The sequence below is a fragment of the Sparus aurata genome, chromosome 13 (genome assembly GCF_900880675.1).
Source record: "Sparus aurata chromosome 13, fSpaAur1.1, whole genome shotgun sequence".
NCBI lineage: Eukaryota > Metazoa > Chordata > Actinopteri > Spariformes > Sparidae > Sparus > Sparus aurata.
This window is the reverse complement of record NC_044199.1, coordinates 3,460,924-3,480,695: the sequence shown is the minus strand read 5'-3', so window position 1 is coordinate 3,480,695 and position 19,772 is coordinate 3,460,924. Positions and strand designations below refer to the sequence as shown.

Below are 19,772 nucleotides of genomic sequence, written 5' to 3'. Positions count from 1 at the left end.
GCCCCTTTAAATTATGCACAGAAATCTCTGATAATGACTTTTTAAGCTCATATTGAAATGATGTGATATAGACTACTGTAATTTTTAAGACATAAATAGTACATTTTGATTTCCTCTATCAACAACCGTGATTAATCATTATAATTACAACTATAAATAATAATTTTCCTCAAAAAGAAAAGATAAATGTATAATAATCGGTAGCCAAAAGACCTTCAGAATATTTATAATTTCAATTTATTAACTTAAAAAACTGAATTTGCAGGTATGTTAGTATTCATGCTGTGTTGTAATTTCTCTTCTCCTCTTGCAAGTTTACTGTATCCCCTTTCCTAGATTTGTCATCTCACATCCCTTATTTCTGTCTCACTCACTCAAAAATTCTCTGTGATTTTCTCTTTTCTGAACCTACTCCTCATTTCCATCTGCTGTGGTGAACGGCTTCGTCCATGGAAATTGTGTATTTGAACGTATTACATGTTACATGAGGACACGGTGGTTTATGCAATATATCTCCACCAGGAGAAACATTCATTGTCACTTTGTCTTAGTGTTGTGATTTATAGTTTTATGTTACAGCGGTGTGTTTGTAGTGTACACAGATGTATGTAATGCATGCATGGCTGCATAGTAACAGTCTTTGATTGGGCATCGCTCAGTCGTATACATCCTTCGCTGCATCATAGGGTCTGACTGCCTCGACCAATCAAAACAGCAGCTCAGATGTACATAAGAGCTGCCATCGCCAGGCCATGTGTCCTGCCTGCACATACAAACCTACTAACACTGTTACTACCTGTGTGTGTGTGTGTAAGGGGGGCTGGGGTGGTCATCTTGCAACAGGCTGAGACACCATGTGAGGATGCATGACAGAAAATGAATCAGGCTGAAAAGTGGGAGGAGGGAGAGCCCAGGGAGGAGAGAGCTGCTGCACATGGTAAGCACATGAGCAGCAGGAGAGAAAAAAAAACCCTATACAGATGCATATACCGAGGAAAAAAGGGGAAGCGGAGGGGGAGGTGGCTTTGAGAGACGAGGAGGGCGGGAGGGATGTGAGGCAGGGACGGGCTGACCCATTTAGAAGTGCTGCATCACTCGTGGATAGACAGAGCGAGCAGAGACAAAGAGGAAGCAATGCAAGAATGGAGCCATAAATCAAAGAGTGTGTGGAGTCACAGGCGTGATGAGTGGACAAAATTAAAGGAACACCTTCGTTATTCGCCTTTGATCAAACTTAGGACTTGTGGATTTGTTGCTCGCCTTGTGTTTGAATAATGTCTGCTAACAGCAGGGGGTTCTGACATCTGTCACATAGGGAAGAACCAAAGATGTCATTTACAATCGCAACTTATTTTAATACAAAGCTCCATATGACCATGTCCATCACGCAAAGGCTAAACTTAAATGACCAAATAAATCACATGAATCTAATTTAACTTCACAACAACTTTTCTTTCACAACTTTATTTATATAGAATCTCTTGAACATTGTCACAAAGTGTTACAAACAAGAGGACAGTTAAAAGAATAAAGGAATAGAAAGAAATGGGTAAAAGGCAAGCTAGTAATGGTAACAACAAAAGTGTATAAAGTACATTAGCGACATGTTTGAAGGATCATTATAATGTGTATAATAGAGCACTGGTCGGGCTCTTATCTACACATCATCAGATCTTAGATTAAATTTTTGGTGTTGAACACTTCAATATCTGCTCACTTGTACGCCACATTGATCTGAAAGGTTTTTATTTACGCCCTTTTTTTAAGCCAAAATCTCAATGTAGCTGCTGCACAAGCTTGACCGCACGTCGTGGGTGTCAATAACATTTTTTTTTAATTAATTTAGGCTCTGCTTCTGTAGACTCGGGTTACACCGGATCAGTATGGATCCGTTTCAGGCTTGGAGTTTCCATCTACCTCAGTTGTTTAGCAGAATGCTGTGACGATGTTTTGCCATGAAGCCCCAGAAATGTTTTGTGGACTACGAAACTTCACCAAACTTTCCATCTGCGTGCGGGTGAGTAGATAATGAACGAATTTTCATTTTTGGGTGAACTTTTCCTTTAAGTAAGTTATTCTTACACAAACCACAACTCTCATTACAACCGCAGCCTAAGACTTGGAAAACATGACTCAGTCAAACACAGGAGTCCATTTTTTCCTCGAGGATTTTCTTGATCTTACTTTCATTGTAAAGACAAAAAATAGCAAATTCATGCTGTGAAGTTTCTCCTCCACTGCGTCCCCTCACACACAAAATGTTAAAGTTTATTATCTTTGTCATGACATCCATGTGGCCACTGCTCACTTATCCAGGGAAGTGGCAGCTTTTTTTCCCTTATAGGGACATTGAACCTCTTCATACATGCTCCCACTGGAGGGCGCCACATCCCATATCATACCTCGACGGAAGCTGCTTCCAACCTCCCCACCCACCTCCGCAGGCTTTACAGGGATTAGAAAGCTGGTCACGTAAACTATAGTGGGAGTCACGTAAACCATACTGGGATGACACACAAACCTATAAATTAATACAGTCCCTGCAGCTGTCTGCACGTGAAACTACTAGTATCTGCCTGCATGTGTTAATGAAGAAAAAGCAATCCTGCTGAATGAAATTGTACAGTCCTCTCTGACAGAATCGATAGTGCTGCATCTGACAGAGGCAGGCCCGCTGTATACACTGACCTTGAAACCTCTCAACACTTCCGTATCATGCCAGCTTAATCTGAATCAATGCTGGCTTAAACTTCCCCTGCAGCTCCTTTCGCTTTCTCTCTTTGCCATGAATCTGCATCAACAGTTTTGTCTGAGGGAGAGGAGAGGAAATGGGTGACCTAGAAGCAATATAAATGAGAAAGTGAGCTTCTTCCACCCTGTTTTGATGCCTTCTTTAGCTTGCATGAGGGGAAATGTGAGTGCAAGGCATGAGAGAGGAGAGAGGAGAGTGGTGGCGGGCAGATGTAGGCCAATGTTTCTACTCCAGTGCCTCTGCTTTGAAACAGGAGTTGCAGACCGAGACAGGTTTATTATCCTTTCATTAAGTCCCATGAAGCCGCCTCTCACTTCTCCTTGCACACGTCTGGCTCACCAGTTTCCGTCCAGTCCGCTCTGTCACAATCCATGACATGAACCTTGTGCTGTAATAAATGGCCTTTGTAAGCTCCACTCCACCCTCACAGACCTGCAGGAGAGATCAAGGTGTGGTGCGTGCACACTTGCCGTATCGCAGAGCACAGAGAAAGGATAATTGCTGTGTGGGTGAGTGAGCAGGTGTGTGCGCGCTGTGGTACCGTTCATAATTGATAACGGGGCCTGAACTGTCCCTGCTGCCTCCTGATGTCTTCGCCTCTCCAGTCTGAGCTTGCAGTCTAAGTAACTGTGCTACACCTGAGGAACACACGTCCCAAGTTATTAAACTGTCTGTTACACGAGCGTCCTTTCATTAAAATAAAAACCCACCAGGTCAGGACTGATCTGTTCCTCGACCGTCTGAACTAACACCAGCACTGACAGTCTGCATGTGACCCCTCCTCAGATACAAGATGTCTAAAGATAGGCCACAGTGTAGCACCAGATCTACATCTATGCACCACAGCCAAGCGGTTATACATAAATAATATTCACTGTCTAGGGCAGTACATCTCCAGTTTTTGTCTAGTGACCCATTTCTTTCCAAACACTTCAGTCTGACGATTTAAAGTTCTCAGACCCCTTTCTTAGATTAAGCAACTAAATGGTGCCTGATATTTGCCTGATTGAACCAAATTTTACTCTCCAAACGCCAAATTTCAACATTATCAAGCACAAATCCAAGAAGTTGCATAGTGACAGATTAAATTCACGATTCCTTTATGCTTCTTAGAAAACAAAACTTACATAAATGGATCATTAAATAATAAATTATGAAAATAAAGACTAATATTTCAGCCTGAGGAAAGAAGCTGCTCCTTATTTTCGTGGTACAGCAGCAGATACTTCAGTCATGCTTGCCAGACTGTGACTGGGTTGGATATTGTCCTGTAATATCCTTTGGGTTTTGCACAGGCACCTCATCAATGGTTGATAATGCACTTGCAAATTGAAGAAAAAGTTAAAACTGTAACAATAATGAAAGGTACAAGGACAACACCTTGAGAAAAAGCATCAAGGAGATGCTTTTTTGAATAATTGTCAAATTATGCAACAATAAGATTTTCAGCTGAGAAGGAATATTTAGCAAGATGTGCGTCTATCCATCTTTTGATAAATAAACACGTTAGCTGAGTATCTGCAGGGATTCCTGAATGTTTAGGACACATTTCAACACAATCTAGTGAAACTACACATACAAGTAACCACAGAAATGATTACATTTAGCTCCAAGGGCCAAATAAAAAAAAATTCCTAACCACAAAAGTGTGTTGGAGTACAGCTTTGGGATTTGACAAGGTCCGCTGAATTTAATAGAATATTTCGAAAGGCAATCTTCCAATATGCCAGTCTGCTTTGAAATAAGAGCACTGACAGATATTGACAAAGCACAGGTATGATGTATTTGATGTGTGCTGCAGTATCTGACCTCACAGTGATACTTTGACTTGGTAAATCCTGTCTGATTCCCAGAAGTCTTTTCCATCTCATCTCCTTTCCTCAAAAGAAAAAAAAAGCACACACACGTTTACATCTTATATTTACAGAATTTTATTTCATTATGTTGCAAACAATGACATCCAGATATATTGATACACAACTTTTACTGTGCGTGTATGTGCATTTGTGAGTGTATGTGTGTGTAAAGAGAGCAGTGAGACCACAGAAAGCAGAATGAAAATCCCGTGTGAGGGAGCCCTCAATGGGTTAACAAGGCAGAGATAGCGAGCGAGAGGGCACTGGGCGATTCTCTGTGCCGACATACACACACACACACACAAACCTCATAAAAGGTGAGCAGATTTTTTACCTCTGGAACACACACTTTAGCTATGGGGCGTGTTTGCCTGTGCTCTCAGCAGCTTAGGGATCATTAAGGTCCTGTGAGTGTCAACTAGAAAGCAAGTTTGTTAAAAGAGATGAAGTAGTACGAATGAACACAGTGGGTGAGAAGCTTTGCCTCCTCTCTCTCCTCTGACCATCAGAGCAGAGACAGCGGAGAGATTCTCCTGTCATAATATACAAACACACACACACTCACACAATGTATACACACATGTACACGTGCACCCGCCCACAGAACCTCGTGTGATTCGACTAGGGAGCTGCATCCTGCTTAATTTTTTCTTCCACTGGTTGTCGTCCTCTCCCGGACAGCTTCCACTCCTTCTCTTTCTTTTACGCTCACTTTCCTCGCACCTTCTCTATCACCATCCACGCAGTGACAGAACGCAACAATGGAGGCATGGAGTAGAACAAAACAAAACCCCCTCTAACAAGGGGTGCAGTCAGTCAGTTAACCGAAATCCACCTGCGCCAGCACACAAGGATATTTACCCTTTGACCCGACAGGAAGTCATGAGAACAGTATGCAAATTCGGCAAATTTAACAGTATACAATTTTTTTTGTTTGATTCACCATGCAAGGAATACTTCTTATCTTTTTGAGTGTGTTTATGTGTCAGAGATTGCGTGACATTTATTAAGCGTACCCTACATCCAGAATAATTTACATAAAAGGACAATAGTCATCTTAATAGGGCTGGACCGATGTAGGGGAGGAGGGAGGGAGAGAAGGGAGCGAGGGGAGGGGACGGGGAGAAGGTAAAGCGCCATGGTCAACTATGGTTTGGAGTGCGAGAGGTGAGGGGCTGGGCTGGGAGTCAGGGTACAGGGAGGGATGGGGTAGGGTAGGGTAGGCTGGGGCTGCTTTTGGAGTTTAGGGGGGGGGTGGGGAACAGGACAGGGCTCAGCGGCACTCCCAGACTTTGACTGTCTGATCGACACTGCCCGTCACCACGTAGGGAGCAGTCTTGTGGAAATCTGCAAAAGAGGTAAAAATGTGCTTAAGTAGTCAAGAATCTAATCTGAAAAGTGGGCATAAATTCTGTGTTTTAAAAGGAGATGAACCGTGTCTTACCCAGAGAGGTAACAAAGTGTTCATGGGCACACAGGGTCTTCATGCAGCGTTTGTTCTTGTAGTCCCAGATCCTAAGGGTTTTGTCATCAGCACAGCTCACTATGAATCTTCCTCCAGGATGAACCAATACCCCGCGCACCCAGTTGTCATGTCCAACCTGAAGAAACACGTCTGATTATCTACCCATCCTCTCATTCATAAGCTGCAACGCTGAAAAAGTAGAATACCATTAGATGATAGACACTATCGCTGAGACTACTCACCAGAGTCATAAGGCAGATGCCGATGCTGACATCCCACATCTTAATAGTTTTATCTCTGGACCCAGACAGAAGGAAGGGGCCAGGTTTTCCACTCTTCTTGCTCTGGAAAACAGAGTAACAGGGAAAATGTGAGAAAAAGCTATTACCTACATGAAGGACAACAAAATAATGCTTTCTTAGGTATGATGTGGCAATGTTTCATCTCATGGATGGCAATGTGGGGCAGTCGGGATGAATTCCCTGACTTTTCACCTGGAACCAAAAGTCCTAATAGTTTAAAAATATTAATCTAAAATCTTAATTTAATCAAATCATAGGTATCAGCCATGAGAAGGTTATTGTCAGTTATCAGTATTAGGAGACAGAAATACTTCTCGTGCATCTCTAGATGCAAGATAAATATAAGTGGGTGAGTTCTTCCCATCCCGTGTGTCGTTTGTGACAGAATGATCAGAAACATGTGATGTGATAATCTGTCCGATCCCTGTAACATTCTGTCTAAAAGATACTGATGGCACTTAATCTTCTGAAAATTTCAATTACCAGCCAGGTGACCTTCTTCACAAAAGCCCCACAGAAATAGTGCTTCTTCTGTTTATTATTAAGAGCTTTAGTTAAGAAAAGTGCATGAATGTCTTATTAGGCTGTCATTCAGTGCACATGGTTCATCATCATAAATTATTGTGGGAAACCCTGCAGCTGAACTTAACATACACAAACGTCCTCTGTAGGTAAATGTCACATCCTGCAGCAGCTGTACACACCTCTGAGCCTGTGGCCTCCAGGATGGTGGGGTGAGCGCTGTCAGGGGCCCAAGAGATGCACTCTACCACATGTTCATGCTCCCGCAACTCCGCTTTGCACTCCTTCGAGGCGACCACCCAGACACGCACCGTCTGGTCGTTGGAGCAGCTGGCAATCAACGAGCCGTCCTGGTTGGGACGCACCATCCTCACCCACTCCCTGTGGCCGGTGAATGTCTTAACACAGTACCTGTAGACGGGAAAAATTTAAGTGAAGAGTGCAGGTTCAGTAGTGGTTAATACAAAATAAATGCATATTGGATGAGGTTCAGATCATAGGGAGGAGGAATGACAATATAGAAATTGGAATATAGTGGAAAAAGGAAAAATTACATCAATCCAAGTCTCTGTGAGAGCTTGTGGTACTGAGAAATGATAGAAGCCTCCCCCTTACTTACCCAGTGGCCACCTCCCACATCTTGATGGTCTTGTCTCTGGAGGCAGACACTATGTGGTCACCATTTGGCATGATGGCTACAGACGACACATTGTGATCGTGGCCTGGACGACACAATCAAGAGTTTAGTTCTGCAACTGGTCTTAATAATATTAACAATCAGATTTTTTACTTTAACCGCAGTTAATTCTATAAATATCTCTTACCATGCATTGTTCGGACGCACTCAAACCCCTGAAAGTCCCAAAGTTTGATGCTCATGTCAGCTGAACATGAAGCCAGCAGCTTTCCCGACTGGTCAAAGGAGATGTCCTGCACAGAGTCTGTGTGGCCCTTCAGGGTTCGTTCAAAGTCCCCGGCCTCATAGTCCCACACCTAAAATCAGACAGACAGCCACACTCAGCACGGCTCTTCAGCCTCATCCTCCTCCGTATCAAACAGAACTGTATACCTTCCCTAAAAATTAAAGGTGTCTAGAGGCCCAACATTCAAAAGTGCTACATTCATATAAGGGGCGGATCAAGTGTTCAGAGCTGTAAAACAGGCAGGATGGAGCGCAGATTAGATACGATGATGTAGAGATGTGTCCTAAGTGTTTAAACAGTTTAAATTGTTGAGAATATCCTTAAAGACACATTGAGGTTACATAAAAAGGAACAATCTACTAACACAGTTTTAACTTTTTAATTATTAAAACGGCTGAAAAAGAAGGAAGGGCAGATTTGCATGTTTCCTAAGGTGCTGTGCTCTGGGAGTGTTGCCTCTGACAACACCAGCATCAGCCCATCTCCACGCAGATGAGCAGTGACAAAGCAGAAAAAAAAGAGTGAGGAGGGCAGGGAGGCAGGGAGAGAGGAAGAGAGGAAGGGAGGGAGGGAGGATAAAGGGAGGGGGGGTGTTGAAGCAGAAGCATTGAGGATAAAAAGGGAGAACAGGCTCAGATCTGCAGTACAGCTTTGATCTGGAGGGTCAGGGCTGCGGAGGCTATGTTGTGGTGTGCTGCAACACTGATTCTGCTCATGATTACTGCTGTACATAGCAATCAATGTGCCTTTATATTACAGCTAGAGACCATTTTCAAAGCAGATATTACGTTATGGGTACATGAGAAAAGCTAAACGACTTGATGAATCCAGAGTGTACACATTGGACCTCATTATGAACAAATTAATGCACCATATATCAGTGTTTTTAGGGCACTATCATAGTACTAATGTAAGTCAAGACTGTGCTCTCGTGTTAGTATCCTTCAACTTTAAAAATATGTTTTCCTCAAAAGTATAAGTAGTTTATCAAATTGTATCAATACCATTTCTCCCAGTGTACCATGATACATTCCCACAAGCTGTAATGCAGGTACTCTGAGTTAAATGTAATACGATCTAATACACACACGCAATAACCCCCAGTGTTTCCTAAAACTGTGTCAGAAAGATATTGATTTAACTCACTAAGCATTCTTGATGCTGTTGTGATGTGGATTGTATTGCATCAGATTAAATGGTCTTTCAAATACCGGTGGGTCGACAGTCTCAACAAAACAATACAAATAAAAGATTGTGAAGATTTATTGCGGAGCTGTTGTATCGGTTGCATCGGAAACCTTGTTTCTAAAACACACACCTTGATGGTAGCATCCTCAGAGGCTGTGACCATGACAGAGAAGACGGGGTGGAATATGACACGCGTGACTGGCGCGCGGTGCCCACTCAGGGCGTATCTCTCTGGGGGACGGGGGATCCACTCCTTGGGGTCCCTCTTCTGACCGACAGTTCCTCCGTGTGTCATCTCCTCTTTCGCTTCATTCAACTTTGACTCCAACTCCATCACCTGAGGCAGGAAAGCAAGTCAAGGAGCAGAGGAGTCAACGGACTCATTAGATACATGTATGTAATCATTTGTTTTAGATGGGGAACAATTTAATATAATCACACCATCGATCTTTAGATTTGTTTTTTCTATATAGGTGAGGGTTAGCCTGGTTTACACATCAGCTTGCACAATCTTACCTTCTTCTGTAATCTGATGACTGAGGTCCATTTCTTTTCCAAAAGCCCTGCATACTTTTTATCTGGCTCTTCATTCTACAAATGGAGAAAGGACAGACACTGACAGAGGGATCCACACTCTTGAACATGGATGTACACATTGTTTGTAATTTCACATTTCTGTGCACATGCCTCTCCTTACCATATCTATCTCTGCCTCTTTCTTGAAGGTGGAATAGGCCTCCTCGTATCCATTGGAACGGAGATAGTCAGCTATAGCCCGGTTTCTGGAAAATTAGGATTAAAAATTATTTTTGAAAGGTTTCAGATTTGATCACTAATTACAGATCAATCCTCACAGATCCAGAGAAGTTGCTTTGTCCACAAAACATTTCTGGAGCTTCACAGCAAAGCAGTTTTGCAGCATTCTCCTCAACAACTGAAGCAGATGGGGAAGTCATTCTAAAATAAAGTCTTTAAATGGCTCCATAGCTTGTCCAGAATAATCAAAGTCTCCAGAAACCCAGACATCCTAAAAGATGACTTTTACACCTTTTTTAAGGTAAAGTCTTCAATGCAGGTGCTGAGCTAGAAGCCCATCCTAAATAATGTCTTGAACAATTTTCATTCCTGTTTTTTTTCTTTTAAAACAAGTCCTCATCTACTTCAGTTGTTAAGGAGAATGCTGCAAAGCTGCTTTGCTGTGAAGCTCCATAAATGTTTTGTGGAAAACAAAACTTCACCTGACTTTCTACTGGCGTGAGGGTGACATCATTTTTATTTTGAGTGAACTTTTCTTTTAAGCAACCAGTATGAATGCACTTCCATTTGACTATGTCTAAAATAGTGCTAAATGAATAACCTGCCAACAAAGTGCAAGTAATAGTGGGAATAAGAGAAATGCTGGTTCCTTCTTAAAAGACAGGAGACCACGCCCTGTCTAACAAACGAGAGCAGTTGGGATTCAAGTTTCACAGTTCCACCTTAAATGTCAGCAAATCTGAGTAAGTGATATAAGAAATTACAATCCTTCAATGCACAACACAAAACATAAAGACCGAATCAATGGGAAACTATGTTTTGCACTGCCATGGAAACCAGAGCTTCGTCACAAAGAGAGTGGACGACGCAGGGACTGGGCAACCGCAAGCACATGGAAACAACTTTAAACACACATATGGACTCACACACAACTACACACAGATGTGTGCACAGTTATATAAATGAGTGGAACAGCTCTTTTATGAGAAGAAGGGTGAATATTTCATGAGTTACGGAGCTAAATTTAGGCTGCAGCTTCAGGACTCCTTTAAATGGCTGATAATTGTAAACCCTAATTCAACTCTCTGTTTTAGACTGCAAACATCAGACCGTCAATGGCAGCAGGATTTCCTCTTAATTTTTCCAATCAACATATTCAAACTTGCCAGCACAGATATTTTCATGACTGAGAAGGGTTACACAGCGAAGATAAAATATCTGCAGCTTGGAGCCGTGTGGACAGGCGTGCATACCGTATGATCAGCCACCGCACAGTGCTGCTCAAACTAACCAGCCATCATTTGTTAAGTTCCTCCTTCTCCCCATCCCCCTCACTTCTCTGCTCCTGTCATGTGGGTTATGAAATATTCAAAAAGCAGCTATCAAGTGAAGCACCTTGAAGCTCACATCTCTTCCTCAATGATTACACATTCTTGTAAAGGAATGCGCTTTCTCACAATATCTGCATTAACCTGTTCTGGATGAAGAGGAGAAAACATGTGACGTGCGTCTTCACCATGTGGACAAACTTCGAGGTTTTGCTATGAAGGCTTCATGTACACACTTAAATTCATGTGTTCCTCTTCATGCGTGTTCATCTACATGTCTGTTCTTGTTTGCATGTATAATGAGGCTGCACAACCACATATTTACATCCAAGCACTCACAGTTCATCTCTTTGTCTCTGTGACAGCACCATGGTGGCTGCTGTTCTCTCCCTCTTGGGGAGGTAAGGGTGAGGTGATGTGCTGGGGGAGTCTGGCTGGGAAGCGTGTGGTGGGGAGGCGTCTGGTCCCTCAGTGATGTTCTTCCTTCAGAGACTCAGGGCGTGGCGAAGAGAGGGCCACGCAGAGGGAGGTGAACTGGAGGTACTGCTGTCAATCAACTTGTCAGGACGAGGCTCCACAAGTTTTTCGCTGGCCCAAATCTCACTCACTGTTTCGATGTGCCCATCACCTGATGAAGAGAAAGAGAAGTGAGGAAAAACAGGAAAAGTGAAGCAATGGAGCAACCTGTACAGCTAGGTTTCATGACAAATTATTCATAATAATGTTATAACAACGGCAAATGGATTCTCAGCCAATCCGCCCCTTCGTTGCTTGTTTCTGCACTGTGTAACTTTATGTAGCGGAGTCGAAACTCACTGCGCAACGCTTATCCGGCAATACGTTGCGCACAATAGCGACTATCATTGATTTTGGTAAAAGCAACTCATATTTTATGAAGAAAGTGTTTTCCTTCCGATGTCCTGCGGCTGCTCTGCCTCCATTCTGTGATTAACTGAGGTCCCTAAAGCATACATACTCTACGGTCTAGCTACAAGACAGCTGTGTTACACACAGAAGCGAATACAAACTCTGACATAATGTTACTTTAAAGGAAGCCATCTGAATGGTAGAAATACTCTGGAGTTGCTACAAAAACTTACAGTACAGAGCCTGTTCACAATATTGACGTTAGCAACTTATCGACTTGTAGATTATATGTACATGTCCTCAATAATGTCTGTTGTGTTTACATATCATTTTTGTTAACAGAGCCCAATAATCAATTTTATTTATTGTTATTTGTATTATTAACTTTTCATAGAAATATTATGCTATCATATTATTATGACAATTATATTGTTAATCACATCTGACAAAAGTAGTTTTGTGACAGACCTGACAGTGCAGTTTAAGTTTAACAAGGTTTAGGTGAATGAAGCGGAGAGGCAAGAAAGTAGGGAAGTAAAATGTTTTCTAAAACAATGATGGGAAGTAGGGAAAAAGCCTTCAAAGGGGTTCTTTGTCATCCTCCTGTTCATTGCACTGATGCATGCGTCTTTAGACCAGTAATGCTTCCACAAACTTCACTGAATTACATCAATTTCAAAACATACTTACTGTACAACTTAAGACTGGACAAGCAGCGCTCTACATGTTGGATGTAGTGTGAATAATTTTTTAAACAAAAGGCAGCAGCTAATTCTACCTGCATGACTTTGTAACAATTATCTCATCAATAATCTCTTCAAGTTCAGTTTTTTATTTCTTGCTTATACTATTAAATCTGAGTTTTGGGACAAGGAGACCATCCCGACAGAAGAGCACAAATCAACAGCACACGCTGACAAATCAAAACACACCACCCAGGGATTGTGAAGCTAATAAGAACATTCACTTCCTGAGCTTCAACACTGCTGGCACCTGGGGCCACAATAGCACTAAGCTGCTTAGTGGCTAGACCAGACAACCTACAGTCTGTGCATGTGTATTGGTTTCTAAGTGATAGAGACCACAAGTCCTCCATACAGCTGACAGTGCAATGTAAAGAAGGGACTGGATGGTAGCTAACAGGATTAACCCCAGACACAGAGGACCTTAATAGTGAGCCGCCCTTGCCTGCATTATTGTCTGGTGCATCGTTCTTTTGTCTGCATCTTCGTTCATCGCCAGTTGCCACTTCTAGAAACAAAAGACTACTTCAAGAAAATAAGTAATTGAATGATACTCTTCTAACATCCAGATTTTTTTCTTCTGCATACATTTCTACTTTAAATCTAAGTAATAGAGCATTTCCTTACATGGCAGCTGCAGAGGGTAACAAAACATTCTGCCAGGGATGTGCCAGCAGTGTCCTAGAAAGAACTCCTTCTCCTGCCTGCAAACATGACGAGTGCTCTGAGCAGACAGGACAGAGCTAGTGATTTTAGCTGAGCAGCACTCTCAGCGTGGTTCAAAAATAGCCATTTGACCAAACAGACCAACCTCTAAACTATTACGCAACCAAGACAATCTCTGTAGCTTTTGCACCTGCCTGAGACTCCTGAGCTCCACTGGCATATACCTGGTATCTTCAGGTACGTTTGAAAGGGACACACAGATAAAAGGGTAAGCAAAATAAACAAGTAACAGGAGAATGAGATGTGGTTTCAGTAAGTAAAAATGATCTTCAAGTCCTGCAAAAGTCTTTCAGTTATCACATGAAAAGCAAAAGTAGCGTTATCTACACCTAGTGCTAAATAGAGGAAACATAGTTAGGGTCATAAAAGAAGAAGGGTTCAAGGTCCTGTCTATGTTTCAGTTTTATCAAAAGGGAATGATGTGGAGGGGATTTGTTTACAACCTGTGAGATCATCTGAACACTCGGTTCGCTTCTCCTAAAATGCAATGATTGCTTTGAATGAATTTGCACACATAAACAAGATTGTACCAAAGGACGAGGAAAGCAAACTGATACAATACAATATGCATCTGTTTGAGTGTAGACACATGCCTGCTGCCAGTTTCTAGTGACAAATAAACACATATTTTGGCTTAGGGCTTCACTCTGGATAAGCTTTATTATAGCAGTATGAAGTCTGATCCCTCTGTCATTAAAGAAAGTGCCTTTGACAACATTACAGAACAGGCGGTCAAAAGTTTGGCTTTGAAAGACAGTAGCACAAGCTTAGATAAGTGCTGAAAAAGAGAATTAACTGCCAACTTCTTTGATAAAATGTGAGCTAAACTGAGAGGGTATGCTTCTTTTCTATCTTACTTCCACTGTAAACTGAATATCTTTGGCTTTTGAACTGTCAGCAAAGTATGAAATTTGAAATCATCACCTGGGATTACGTAAAGTGAACTAAAGAAACACTTGTATCAAATAGCGGTCAGATCACAGATATTAACGTCATGAATCCGTCACCAAAATTTGACAGCTACAAGATTACGCCACAGTGAGAAGGACAGTAAACCGCCAACTGAAGGACCTCAGTTTGATCTTTCTTATATTTGTGCAATAAAGTCTAGTCTCCTTGAGCAAGACACTGAACTAACCCCTTCCTACGTCTGGAACACTATAGTCAGGTTGACCTTGCAAGCAAAACAAAGGAGAAAAGACAAATGATCTTATTCTTATTGATTATATTTGTTAATTGGGGGGGAAGTTATGACATGGACTGAAATTCAAGCAAGCTGATGTCCACTTAAAAGTATAAAAAGGAATTATTTTCTTGAAATGCCAGTAAGGGACAAGTTCAAATGATCACACAAGTCATTGTTTTTAAACAGATTTAGCATAATTTGCCACAGATGGCATAATGTACCAAAGCACAGCACCATGGTGATGAAATTAAGAGAATCGCGCAAGTTACAGATGCTGGATGACTTGGAATCAAATTGAAAAACATAAGAAACATCATTTAAATGTACAAATTGAGAGAAGAGAAAAAGAGAAAGGCTTTGACTAATGTATGGTTCCAAATTGGAAACCACAGGGCTGCAACTAACTACTATTACTACTACAACTATTTCTATAATCGATAATTCTCCAGCTAATTTTTCACGATGAATCAATGAATCATTTAGCCGGTACAGTGTTTTAAAAAAAGGCTCAGCACAAACCAAAAAGAAGGCGCTTCACTCACTTTCATAAATGACTAAACTATTTGATAAGCTGGAACCTGCAAATGTTAAATTTCGTTTGGAAATGACTTTTTCTTTAGATCGTCAATTTTCAATTAATCAACTAAAAGTTGCAGCAATAGGTAACCATGTGGCCGGTTCTTACAACGTACAGCCAATGAAAATTGCTGTTAGTTAGCAATAAAAGCATGGCTGGTCAATTACTAAATATTATTGCTGATCAACTGAGTGTATTCATATTCTAATTATATCACACACATTATTTAATTGTCTGACAAATATCTGTCGTCTGAATTAAAAATTCTGTGCAGGTTGTGTGTTCTATGACCGCCAGTGAACATTATGCCAAAGACTGTTTGAGGTAAAAGAAACATCACTGTAACTGCCGTGTTTATATTGTTTTTGTAGTTCCAAACGACGACAACAGTGATGCGTCTTTTCTCTAGCTTTGCACAAAATTCAGTTTCATTTTCATTTATATCGATCAATATTTAAGCCTATAAATTTAACAGTTTTGAATCTGGACCACTGGTTTATGTATCAAGACACTTGGAAAAAGGAGTGCCAAACATTTACATATTCCATTAACATTTAGGCAAATGTATGTATCATATCAGACTTGGTACCAGTACTATGCAATATTAAAAAAGACTCTGATCTGGATCAGGACCAAACAAACTTGATTGGGACATTCGTAGTATAAATCCAAAGAAAACATCTGTTTTGAATGCTGAACAATTGATGTTTGTGTCACAATAATACATTTTAGATGGAGAAACAATCTTACCACAATATGTGACAGACTACATGTGTAAATGCGAAGGCCACTGAGCATAGGCAGCATGACAACCATATCTAAATTACCTGCCAATGAGAACTGAGACGTCACAAGTAGGGGGAGCAGCCTCCCATCTCTATTCATCCACTCATTATCACAACACTGACGCAAAAGCTTATACACCTCTCTTGCTCTCTCAAAAACTCCAAAACATTATCATTGTCTTGGTTTAAACTGTGAAACTAAAAAAGCTTAACAGAGGATATGACCAAGCCCCCACAGGGCTACAATATCAGAATGTGACGTCAATGATGCCTCATCCGTTTCCCATGGCAGCGCTGAAAATTTGCCTCGAATACAGAGCCATATTCAGTAAAAACACACAGCTGTGATGTGTCCATGTTCTCCAACAGTTATCAGTCCAGGTATAAATGAATTCATTCTCTAACACAATGTAGAAATCCATTTGCAAAGCTGATCCTTACATGACTCAAATACAATCTGACTATCAACAGGGCTCTCCCTCAGGGCTGCTGATCATGACGGTGGAGTGTTCAGACTCGCTTCCTGAGATGCATCATATCATAAACTGAATAACTTTGGGATGTTTGCCTGTTAGTTAAATGATGTAAGCAAGTGATACAACATCGCTTTGGGCTATGGTAACACAAGATGGAAACTAACTCTACCACAACTGGTAATTATCCATTTCAACTAAGTCATCAATTATTTTCTCCAAGCTGTCCATCACAGCTTCCTAAAGCCCAAGGCAACATATTTGAATGTCTTTTGTTGTCACAGTAACAGTCAAAAGCCCACAAGATATTCGATTTATAATGATACCAATTACAACATTAAAAAAACAGCAAATCCTCACACGAGAAGAATTATTTTCATTACATAAGCAATCCAATAATGAAAATGGTCAATCAAAAAATTGATCGATTGATCGTTCATATGCATTTTCATTTGAATTTCATACATTTAACGACCTGATGACGTCACACGATTATATACTGAGGCTTTAGACAAAAGTTTCATCCCATGGGCAGGGACACCATTTCACATCTAGTAGAACCGGACAGTGTAAACGTCATAACTCTCCTGACTCACTTTCATAAATGGATCATCAAGTCAAACTTCATTAATATATAAAACAAATGCAAAATGAAATTAGAATGGCACTTAGAGCGCACTAAAACACTCCACTGCAGCCATGACTGCTTACCCATACTTTAAGCTCACCAGAGCTAGGTTCAACTTCAAATTGTACTCATTCATAGATAATACGTCTGGATTTTCTCATCATGATCCATGCATTACTTCCTGAGAAGTTAATTTCAATTTTACTTTAAAAATCCAGAGTGAATTTTTAAAAACAGAAGCACTGATTTGAGACAATCAATGTTAACCTAACAAAGACCAATTAAACCAGCCACAGGCATTCATTCGACTGCATTTCAAGTTTTCTGTCATCATGCTCTGTTTGTGTCAAGCTGCTGTACAATGCCCCTCCTTATGGGTGACCTTCAGGCCAAACAAGTCCCTGCTGGCACAAACCCAACCATAAGACGATGTTTGATTACAAACCAAACATTGAGGCAAATCATTGCTTTCCTTTAACTGGCCACCTACAGCCGGTCTTTGCATTTCCTTTATTGATGATATCTCTTGGGATTTATTGTGGTATTAGTCTATGGCCCCCCAATAAAAACACTGAGTTCAAAAGTTTCTCAACCTTTATCTGAAACATACAGCACGTGTCATCCATGCCAGCAATCAAGACTTAAACGTGAGAAGACACTGACAGAACATCAAAACAGCTGTGAAAAAACATTAAAACACCAATCCATATAAGAAGCTGTTACTTAATACATTTATTAATGTATTTTTTAAATGTAGTTCAGTAAATTTGTAGGAACTTGCGTTTAAATAAAGCAAAGCCTTCTCTGCACTTTCATTAACATCTTATATTAGAAAACAGGTAAATAATATCTTAAGATTCTGGAGTAAAAATGTTGTGCATATTCCTCAGACATGGGCCTTCAGATCTCATGCGATAGAAGCTGCTGGACAATAACTGGCTATCAAATGAGCTAGTACAATCAGCTCATGAGTCAGTATCAGTATTTCGTACTGATCCTTTTTTTTTTAGTCTCCACCCTAATTGTGATTCATCAAACCTTGATGGATTACCTTGAGGGAGCGTGCAGTATGCATGAAACCAACCCAGATTAGCTAAAGATAGTTTGTTAATTTTTTTAAGAAACAGGTCTGATTTCAAAATCTAGCATGGGTGACGTATTTCCAAGCTTCGATGCCCACAAGGGCAAAGTTGCAGCAATGGCTCAGCAACGCCCTTTCCAGCTAACGTTAGCTTAGCACGATAACGTAGACGTCAACTGGAGCTGTCAGTTTGAGCAGGCTAGCTTTAGCTTTTCACTACCGCACAGTCACCATACCAAAACACACAAAGGGCGTTGGTCCATGCATGGTACATGCGTATCACTTGTTGAGAATGAAATAACAGTTAGCCGTTAAAATGTGTAGGAGAACGAGATATGTAACCCAAGTTTGATTTTATGGCTAATAGCTAGCGTTAATATTCCTCAGTACAAGACAACACGGGTTTAACTGCTACGCACAGACATTAAAATGTTCACACAACACAGAATATCACTAAGTCAATGTTAGCATTGCATTTATGCATTTCCTGGCAATATCAGAATATATGTATTATTTAGCCGTTACCCGGCTAGCGTACCACGTTAGCTCATCCCCACTGAACTTCCATAAATAGACGCAGCTAACGTTAGCCAAATGTTCAGCTAGCTAGGTCTCACAACAAGTGTCTGCCAAACCACGTACCGACCGCGACGTACACAAGTGGGTTTCACGACAGAAACCACCTTTAACATAACCGAACAATATCACCGCTGGTATATCTTCCTGTCCAGTCTCTCAATCGATGCTCTCGTGAATGCCAACTTTGCCACTTGGCTAGCTTAGCATTCGGCCTCTCCGCCATTTTGAGATCGCAACGGGAAAGCGCAGACACTGCAGGCAATTCGTCGTCAAAAATAACAAGTCTTTCTAAGTGTCAAAACAAAAATACAGACGCTCGTATAAAACACAAACTTACCCGCTGATAAAAGGCCATTCTCATATCCCCTCGACTAGTCTACGCATGCGATGGGAGAGCCTGGTTTTGATGTGGTATTGTGACTTTTCACATCACCCGGCACGGTCGGTCAGATTTTTTCTCCTCTTTGGTACCACCGCATTCGCCCGGCCCCGGCTAACGGTCGCGGTTGGATATCGGCGGCGCGCACGTTGAGGTGAGCGGCGGCGCGCAGGCGTGTACGTCTGTCGCCCCAGAATTAAAGGGACAACACACACATCAACACAAGTTACATTCCTTATTTTTATTATTATCACCTACAGACACGTTTTAATTCACATGAACAAATTACTGTAAAGACGTTTCTCACTGAGATGGACAGGACAAATAATGCAGCTGCAGAACCCATCATTATGTTACACTTAGCAGCTGTGAGCCTTAAATATATATTTATATAATATTAAATATCAGTAATCTAGGTTAAAGGTGCACTCTGTAGTTTTGGGTAAGAAAGTTTCACCAGAAGAGGAAAGATCTACATTGACTGGTTGTTTTTAATGCTTAAACAAACTCTGTTTTCATGTCTGAATAAACTGAATATTAAACTGACCTTCAGGAGGAGAACCCAGGACAGGACAGGACAATTAAAGATTAATTAAGGGTTAATTAGTGCTAGAGCCCCAGAAGCAGATTGAGGCATTTTTTAGATGAATTTTCTG

The 19,772-nt window shown here is 41.1% G+C and overlaps 1 protein-coding gene across 1 annotated transcript; it reads right to left on the bottom strand.

Annotated features, from left to right (window-relative positions):
* Nucleotides 1-4,667: 4,667 nt before the first annotated feature.
* On the bottom strand, nucleotides 4,668-19,264 carry LOC115594077 (lissencephaly-1 homolog B). Its single transcript, XM_030437854.1, has 11 exons — nucleotides 19,075-19,264; nucleotides 11,432-11,720; nucleotides 9,706-9,790; nucleotides 9,525-9,599; nucleotides 9,139-9,345; nucleotides 7,722-7,890; nucleotides 7,517-7,619; nucleotides 7,080-7,308; nucleotides 6,316-6,417; nucleotides 6,053-6,209; nucleotides 4,668-5,955 (listed from the first exon to the last, which is right to left on the bottom strand). The coding sequence occupies exons 2-11, from the start codon at nucleotides 11,461-11,463 to the stop codon at nucleotides 5,882-5,884; spliced, it is 1,233 nt and encodes a 410-aa protein (XP_030293714.1). The 5' UTR covers nucleotides 11,464-11,720; nucleotides 19,075-19,264; the 3' UTR covers nucleotides 4,668-5,881.
* Nucleotides 19,265-19,772: the final 508 nt, after the last annotated feature.

What these genes read in the sequence shown, in the direction of transcription:
- LOC115594077 (XM_030437854.1), bottom strand. Translation starts at nt 11,463, where the DNA reads ATGGTGCTGTCACAGAGACAAAGAGATGAACT. An exon ending in CAGAGACAAAGAGATGAACT is followed by an intron (nt 9,791 to 11,431) that starts GTGAGTGCTTGG and finishes CTAATTTTCCAG; the next exon opens with AAACCGGGCTATAGCTGACT. An exon ending in AAGAGGCAGAGATAGATATG is followed by an intron (nt 9,600 to 9,705) that starts GTAAGGAGAGGC and finishes CTCCATTTGTAG; the next exon opens with AATGAAGAGCCAGATAAAAA.